Source organism: Gopherus flavomarginatus, chromosome 7, assembly GCF_025201925.1.
Source record: "Gopherus flavomarginatus isolate rGopFla2 chromosome 7, rGopFla2.mat.asm, whole genome shotgun sequence".
In the NCBI taxonomy this organism is placed as follows: Eukaryota; Metazoa; Chordata; order Testudines; family Testudinidae; genus Gopherus; species Gopherus flavomarginatus.
Genome location: NC_066623.1, coordinates 7,738,297 through 7,747,188, shown reverse-complemented (window position 1 = coordinate 7,747,188; position 8,892 = coordinate 7,738,297). Strand labels below are relative to the sequence as shown.

General features: G+C 43.5%; 1 protein-coding gene across 6 annotated transcripts in view; it reads right to left on the bottom strand.

Annotated features, from left to right (window-relative positions):
- Positions 1-3,257: 3,257 nt before the first annotated feature.
- TBC1D9B (TBC1 domain family member 9B) overlaps positions 3,258-8,892 on the bottom strand; it is a 46,841-nt gene continuing 41,206 nt past the window's right edge. For all 6 annotated transcript variants that reach the window (XM_050961504.1, XM_050961506.1, XM_050961507.1 and 3 more), the window contains 2 exons: positions 6,607-6,713; positions 3,258-5,987 (listed from right to left, as the gene is read on the bottom strand). In XM_050961504.1, coding sequence (XP_050817461.1) covers positions 5,289-5,987; positions 6,607-6,713 — 806 coding nt within the window. In that variant the 3' untranslated portion in view covers positions 3,258-5,288. The remainder of the gene's footprint in view (positions 5,988-6,606; positions 6,714-8,892) is intronic.

Below are 8,892 nucleotides of genomic sequence, written 5' to 3'. Positions count from 1 at the left end.
CCGCGTGTCTGATCGCCTCGTCCCCGCTCCAGCTGCTCTGCTCCTTCCTTCCTTCCCCCTGCCCTGGCTCTTACCCACTCCCCTTCCTCGCCATGTCTTTCTGCTCCTCCAAACTGAACTCCACTCGAACCTTTGCCATCGCTCTGCTTGCACGTTGCATCCCTTTCTCTGGGTCCCTTTAGTCTATTTACACTGGACACTCTTTGGGGCAGGGACTGCTTAACTTTGTACAGGGCCTAGCACTAACTGGTCCTATTCTAGGTTAGCCCTAAATTCTACCATTCTATAATCAATCAGATACCTTTGGTACCTCACAAGAAGCCTTCCCCAACTCAGTCATTACACCTTCAAGGTTCATCCAGAAATTTTAGTGTTCACAAGCCAGCAGATCTTTCATTTGCTTTTGGGTATATAATGTGAGACACGGGGTATCAAGTGCTTGGCTAACTGGATTCTCTCTTCATCCATTTAGTTCAGGGGTCGACAGCCTTTCAGAAGTGTTGTGCCAAGTCTTCATTTATTCACTCTAATTTAAGGTTTGGTGTGCCAGTCATACATTTTAGCATTTTTAGAAGGTCTTTCTATAAGGTTACAATATAGAACTAAACTATTTGTTGTATGTAAAGTAAATATGTTTTTTAAAATATTTAAGACACTTCATTTAAAATTAAATTAAAATGAAGAGTTCCCCGGACCAGTGGCCAGGACGTGGGCAGTGTGAGTGCCACTGAAAATCGGCACGCGTGCCATAGGTTGCCTACCCCTGATTTAGTTTGTAATTAGGCAGTATTCCATGCAGTTCAGTGTTGATGGATCCAATGACCTCTAGATGTTTGGTTACTTTATGGGACTAAGCAGTACAATTTTCTTCCTAAAAGCAGTTCTTAAAACTGCTTTTCTTTACTATTAGCACAGCTCCTTGACTTTTCAAATGCAGTCATCAGTAGTAAAGTAAGTTTATTTGCTATTTTTTTAGTATTTGTACTGCTGCAGCATCTTGAAACCCATCATAGAGCAGCACCCCACTGTGCTAGGTGCTGCACACCAACATTAATTTCCTTCATATCCCAGCATCTCTCTCCTCCAGGCTGGTTGGTTGGTTGGTGTAAATTTTTCAAGAATTCCCAGACCTGTTTTTTTAATCAATTTCCTCCCCAAGCTCTTCCTCACTCCCAGCTTTTTTGAAGACAACCACTTGTGGGTGTTTCAGTGCTATTTCCCCTCCTCACTATGTAATGACCTCTGTTACTCAGGAGCACACTAGGAGTTTAAATGCTCAGAATCTATGTACCAGAAAGTGTGTTTGTTTCATAGAAGCAGCTGACATTTTTAAAGATTTTAATGAGGAAAAAAATATTCAGGATTTTAAGCTCTTCTATTCCCCCATTTCAGATCATACAGGAGTACATGCAAGATAACTATAGCTTCCTTGGCCAATCAAATCCATAAATATAGATATAGGCAACAAGGAATCTTTCTATAGTACTTATAAGGAGTTATTACCAGAATTTCCAGTTTTAGGAGAAAACCCAGCAGAAGTGGGCTGGAGGGCACATAAGGCCACCCAGAGTTGCTGGCAACTTATTTCATGTGACTTTGGAAGTTTTGTTTTTGTTTTTTTTAAATGTAAGGGAGATGAGGGGCGGGAGAGAGAGAAACTTTTTTTATTTCTAAAAATCAGCCATAAATTTGCCTAAGTACCAAAAAGCATCCAAAAACCTTTCTGCACAGAATCTCTCTGACCTTTTCAAACAGAAAATAAACAAGATCTGCCTTGATCTCTCCTCTCTGCCTCTTCTGTCTGTCTTGGGGCCATGTAGATGTTCTGACTCAAGGGAGCCTCCTGGGAGTGGGGGGAGAGTCCCAGTGTGAGAAGGGTGTCACTTTTCTCTCCCTATCCCTGTATCACAGACAGACATACATCTACACTGGAATTTTATAGCCCCACAGCCTGAGACCCCTGAGCCTGAGTCAGCTGACATGGGCCAGCCGTTGGGTCTACTGCCTTAGGCAACAATCACAATGAGTCAGGCCCTTTCCTCATCCCTTGATTGCTGCCATCTCCTCCTCTCTGTGCTTGATACCAGTTATATTTTTCCCAAGTCCATTCAAAATGCTGCTGGCTCTTCTCTCTGACCAGTCTTTCCTGGCTTGCTAGCTCTACTGTATTAGATATTCTTGTCTTTACCATGTAGCCCACCCTATCAGATCTAAAGTACTGAGCTGACAATTACCCCACCTTTGCTCTTGCATTGATGCCAATATCAATTGCCCATGCATCTTTAAGGCACCTCCATACTTTCTTCTACGCCACTAGCTGTGTATTGAAAATCTTCCCATCAAAACATGTGAACTTTATCCTCTTAAGTCCCTCCTTAAAACCTACTTCTGCCCTAAAACATACAAAACACTGCTGGCTGACATAGGCAAGTGCAAACTGCAACTTTTGTGTTTCTGCTGTTCATGTTATCATGCCCTGCCAACCCACCTCATCCTATTTGTTTGTTCTGTTCACCTTCTGAAGTATGTCCAAGACCTAGACTTGTGAGCTTTCTGGGACAGGGACCATCGTTTGTAACTTGTCTGTACAGTGTCTGGCACAATACAGTGCATCTCTTATACTTGATGGTGGTTCCTTGGAGTTGTAAAATAATCACCCCCTAAATTGTATCGTCTGGATTATTTGTCAAAATTCTTGGTGTACGCTTAACTCAAAAACCTTGCTTCCATGTGGAAATATCTGATGTATTAATATTCCTAAGTCAATAAAAACCAAAAACAAATGTTTAAGTTGTTCCGTGCCCCAGGACTGCTGTAATAATTGGCAAAGGCTTTTCCACAGAAGCCTCAGACCATGAAAGGTGACCACTGCAATCCAGAGAGAAGGGACATGTTTTTGCATCCCCATAGCGATTAATCTGTGTGCAACTGCAGTCTCCTGGCATGGATACTGTGAGGGAGATAGGAATTGTGTGGCAGGGATAGGGAGAGAAAAGTGACACCCTTCTCACACTGGGACTCTCCCCCCACTCCCAGGAGGCTCCCTTGAGTCAGAACATCTACACTGGAATTTTATAGCCCCACAGCCTGAGACCCCTGAGCCTGAGTCAGCTGACATGGGCCAGCCGTTGGGTCTACTGCCTTAGGCAGCAATCACAGACATACAACCTAGCTATGGAGTGAGGAAAAATAATATGCTCAGACACCCTGAGGGTAAGCAGTGTTCAGCTGATAAAGTGAAAGCCAGTCCAGGGCTCTGTGTGTATTCTGGTTCATTTATTAAGCACATGACAGATCAGACATAGACCATGTAAAATCACATGTATTATCTGTACTTAAAAAAAATTACAATAAATTACTGAAGAATTAGTAAAAGCAATTTTACTAGAGTTGCTCTCCAGAGGTACATGACAGAGGAGGCAGAGACTTAAGAAATACGCATGTGAATGTGAATACAGAGAGACCACCACAAAAGGAAGTAACACTGAACATTGCATAAAATGGTACCTTACTTGGGAACATCCATCAGCTGGCTCCAGTCTTTGCCATCCCCACCTGTTCTGTACACCAACCTGACGCACCAATGTGGATCACCCTCAGTACTGGCTCTGCACCAGCCACATGCCAACCTTCTCGCTCTCTGCCAGTGAAGCATATGCCACTGGAACACAGATGCTTTTGTAATGAGATGAACATGTCTGTATGAAAAGAAATGATAATGCTTCCTGGGAGGCGAGGCCCTCCCACAGGGTGGTTACCATTCCCAAATGGAGTACCTACTTTCCGCTGGTCCACAGTTAATTTGCAGAGAGTAATCTGTAGCTGCACTCCCTCCAGCTGTATAAGCTTTTAAACTTGCAGGTGAGCTAGTCTGTTCAGATTCAGCTATTAGAGTGATGGCTGAGAGGAGAACACCACAACTTTCCTCCCGCTTCTGCTTTACTTTGCAGGACTGAGGTGTAAACAGCTCTTTGGACTCCTGTTGTACAGGCAGCCTGGAGACGCACAAGCTCCTGGAAAGCACTGTACTTCAGAGGGGGTACAAGGAACAGTCACAAGTGACACCAGATGCTCATGTAAGTTTTCTGCCTCATACAGATCAGATCTGCTGTGGTCCTGTCCATAGTGAGAAACTGATCTGCTAAGGTTCTACTAAGGGATACATTTGCTCTGTGATAATTGAGTGATTGACATGGGCTCTGTAAACCTGGGTCATACATTGATATTCGACTGATTTATGACAAATTTACTATGGATCTTGTTAAAAATTGGATCCATCACTAGTATATTAAAATGAAGTAAATAATTTCCTGGCAATATAATTAACATAGATATTTTTCTTTTAAAAGCTAATGGCTGTGATGACAGAAAGTTGTGAACAAACTAATGGCAGAAGCAACAAGAGTAAGAAAAACAGATCTGTATACCAACAGCTTGTAACAACTAGGCTCCAATAAGTCGTTTTCCAGTTCAGGACTTCTCTCCTCTTTGTATCCATGATCTAAACCCCTTGGCAGACCCAATATCTATTACAGCGCTACTGCTTCTTATGCATCAATGTCAAGGAGCTTTTGTGGCTTCAGACACAATTCAAAACCACCAATTTCTTACATCAAAGTGTTAAAAACAGAGGCTTAGAAAACAGTGTTTACATGAAACTTTCTTGTAAAATGCTGAAAAACCACATGCTACTAGGATGGCAAATAACATCCAATAGAAGCCTCCAGATCTGAGAAACTACTGCATTCAAATCTCCAGATGCTGGGATCAATGGGATACAATTGCAATACAAGATACAGCACAGTATCTAAGAACCTAATAAGACTATTTTGTAGGCCAAGGACCTAGAGCACTTAGACATACTGCTTAGATCACAGAGTGGCAGCCAAAGACGTACAGAGTTTCAAGCTGGGCTGCATCTTTTGTACAAAACTACCCAGGAACCTACAGCAAATGGGGGCAGGGCATGGAGTGGATATTTTTGAAATAAAACTTAATTAAAAAAAGATACCCAGAGGCAGACATGCATAATTTACAGTGGTAATTGCAAGCCTTAGGGGCTATTAGGTTCTAATAGCTTTCATGCTCTTGAGAATGTAACTTAATTCCACCAAGCAGGGTCTCCAGAGAGGTGTCTATGTTAAACAGCCACTGTGACAAGCCACTTATTCAGCAGAATCTACTGTAGTTGTTGTGTAGTTATTGGCCTCGGTAAAAAACTCCTGCCATCTGCCCAATGTCTATAGCCTCACCCTTTATCACCTGAGACATTACTGCTTTCCTTGAGTTCAGCCTGACACTGAGGAGGAGAGATCATAGTCACTGGATGAGCTGAACTGCCTCTCTACTTTCTTCTGCTCCTTTATCTTCAGGCCAATGTCAACCTTCTTCTCAAAGTAGTTTACCAGGGCTGTCTCTGTAAGCATGGAAGCCAAGACCTGCTCAAAGGAGATAGACCAGTCAGTGTCAATGGTGCTGCCATACCTTGCAGCTGAACTGCTAGCTTCACAACCAACCAGGACTGTGTCATCTGCAATATCTTCACACTGCAAGGAACCCGCGCTGACCATGGAGTAGGAAGACATGGACATATCGTCTTTGGTTTCATCATCTGACAAGAGCTGTATAGGAGATCCTGGTCCTTCTCCACCATCCCCATCTCCTGGAGTTTGTTTTTCCAGCTGGGTTTTTCCAGCCTGGATATTGCCAGAAGCTGTGTCTCCTGGTTCAGCTTGGGGTTGCTGCTCCACTGCTGAATTTTGACTGTGTTCAGATATTGGTGACTCCTCTTCACTCGCATCATCCTGGCTATTATTTTCTTTGCAGTCATCAGTCTTCTTCACGGGTCGGTTGGAGAACTTTTTTCCAACCTCCCCAATTCGTAGGAGGAGGCTGGCTACAGTGGCAATGGCATGGTACAGCTCTTGTTCCACTGGGTCCTCACTGAACATGTTGTAAAGGGTCTTGCATAACTCTATAAACTGCTCCTTTAAAAACAGAAAATGAAACCACAGGTTAGACTATGAAACCTCCACTAAATCTACAATAGTGGATGAAACTATGAGCCACCTACTAAGAAGCAATGACCCCTATTAGAGATCATCCTGTATTAGATCATGCCCTCCAAGTAGCAGCTTATGTTTTCATGAGACGCGACACTTACTAATACGTAGTCCAATATTTTGCATAGTGCTCCATCTTCTAAAGGGAGTGGAAACCCTAGGCAGTGCATAAATCAGGGGATAGGCACTGAGGGGATGTTTGAAACACACCGTACTAGAGGGGAGCCTTTGTTTAGAGTTCTAATAGGAGAAGGAGGGTTAAAGGCACCTGATTTTCACCACTGGAAATATGTCTTAAGTTTGAAACAAAATTAGTTTAGTTTATAAGTAAAATCTCAAACTAGTCCCCCATTGGATGCATGTCCATATAATAGAGCCACTAGAGTCTGACATTATTAGAACTCTAAATATTGAAACAAAAAGCAATGCTGCAAGTAAGGATTAAAGTGTATTGGCAGAACTCCGAGCCTGCTGTATATCCTGCCTTACTCCATCCCTGCTGTAAATCGCTCAACTGGAAACACATTCTCAGTTCACTTCCTACCTGGTTCATTTTGGGGAGATCCTTGATGGTTTCTTTCTTGGAATATTTTTCCTTGGCCCACATTCGCAGGTAGTATCTGTAATCCTGGGGGCTGGTACCCTTCTCCTCTGCAAGGCAAAGCCAGATCATTAGAGTCAGGGGTTTAATGGATCGAGATGCCAAACCAACCTAGTTTCCTCCTCTGACAAGGTTACTGACCTAGTGGATGGGGGAGAAGCAGCAGACATGATATACCTTGATTTTAGTAAGGCTTTTGACACTATTCCACGTGACATTCTCATAAGCAAAGTAGGGAAATGCAGTCTAGATGAAGGTAAGGTGGGGGCACAACTGGTTGTAATACTGTACTCAGAGAGTAGCTCTCAATGGTTTCCTGTCAAACTGGCAAGACATATCTAGTTCAGTCCCACAGGTGGGCCCAGTACTATTCAATATTTTCATGACGGTCGTGGATAATGGTGTGGAGCGTATGCTTATCAAATTTGCTTATGACATCAAGCTTGCAAACACTTTACAGGATAGGATTACAATTCAAAACAACCTTGACAAATTGGAGAATTGGTCCAAAATCAACAAGATAAAATTTAAAGCAGCCAAGTGCAAAGTACTACACTTAGCAAAGAAAAACAAAGCGTCCAAATACAAAATGGGGAATAATTGAGTAGGTGATAGTCCTGCTGAAAAGGATCTGGGGGTTATAGTGGATTGCAAATTGAATGAGAGTAAATAAAGTGATGCAGTTGTGGAAAAGGCGGACATCATTCTTGCAGACAACAGGAGTGTCATATGTAAGACAGGAGATAACTGTCCTGCTCTATTTGGCACTGGTAGCCTCAGCTGGAATACTGTGTCCAATTCTGGGGGCTGCACTAAAGATGTGGACAAACTGGAGAGAGGACAAACATGATAAAAAGTTTAGAAAACCTGATTTATGAGGAAAGGTTAAAAAAACGGAGCGTTTGAAAAAAGAAGACTGAGTGGAGCCCTGATAACCATTTTCAAATATGTTAAGGCCTAAAAAAAATTTATCAATTATTCTCCATGTTCACTGAAGGATGGACAAAAAGTAATCAGTTTAATCTGCAGCAAGGGAGATTTAGGTTAGAAAAAATGTTCTAATTATAAGGGTAGTTAAGCACTGGAAAAGGCTTCTAAGGGACGTTGTAGAATCACTGGAAGTTTTTAAGAACAGGCTGGACACACACGTGTCAGGCACTGTCTCGGTTTACTTGGTCGTGCCTCAGTGCAAGGGGGCTGAACTCGATGATCTCTTGACGTCCCTTCCAGCCCTACATTTCCATGATTCTGGCCTGGTCTACACTACGTGTTTAAACCAAATTTAGCAGCGTTAAACCGAATTAACCCTGCACCCGTCCACACAACGAAGCCCTTTATATCGATATAAAGGGCTCTTTAAACCGATTTCTGTACTCCTCCCCGACGAGGGGAGTAGCACTGAAATCGGTATTGCCATGTCAGATTAGGGTTAGTGTGGCCGCAATTCGACGGTATTGGCCTCCGAGCAGTATCCCACAGTGCACCATTGTGACCGCTCTGGAAAGCAATCTGAACTCAGATGCACTGGCCAGGTTGACAGGAAAAGCCCCGCGAACTTTTGAATTTTATTTCCTGTTTGCCTAGTGTGGAGCTCTGATCAACACGGGTGGCGATGCAGTCCCAAATCCAAAAAGAGCTCCAGCATGGACCGTACGGGAGATACTGGATCTGATTGCTGTATGGGGAGACAAATCTGTTCCATCAGAGCTCCGTTACAGAATACGAAATGACAAAGCATTTGAAAAAATCTCCAGGCTATGATAGGCAGAGGCCACAGCAGGGACTCAGCACAGTGCTGCGTGACAAGCGTAACGGAAAGCCAAAGAATCAAATGGACGCTCATGGAGGGTGGGAGGGGGGACTGAGGACTCCAGCTATTCCACAGTCCCTGCAGTCTCCAAAAAGTATATGCATTCTTGGCTGAGCTCCCAATGCCTGAAAGGTCAAAAACATTGTCCGGGGTGGTTCAGGGTATATCTCGTCAATTTACCTCCCCTCCCCCGAGAAAGAAAAGGGAAAAAAAATAGTTTGTCGCCTTTTTTCAATGTCACCATATGTCTACTGCATGCTGCTGGTAGATGCGGTGCTGAACAGCAGCATCCTCTCCCCTTCCTTTCCTGATGGCAGACGGTGCAAAATGGTGGAAAACCGTCCTCATCATCCTGTGAGTGCTCCTGGCTGGCCTCAGTGAGGTTGGCCAGGGGCGCCTGGGTGAAAATGGGAATGACT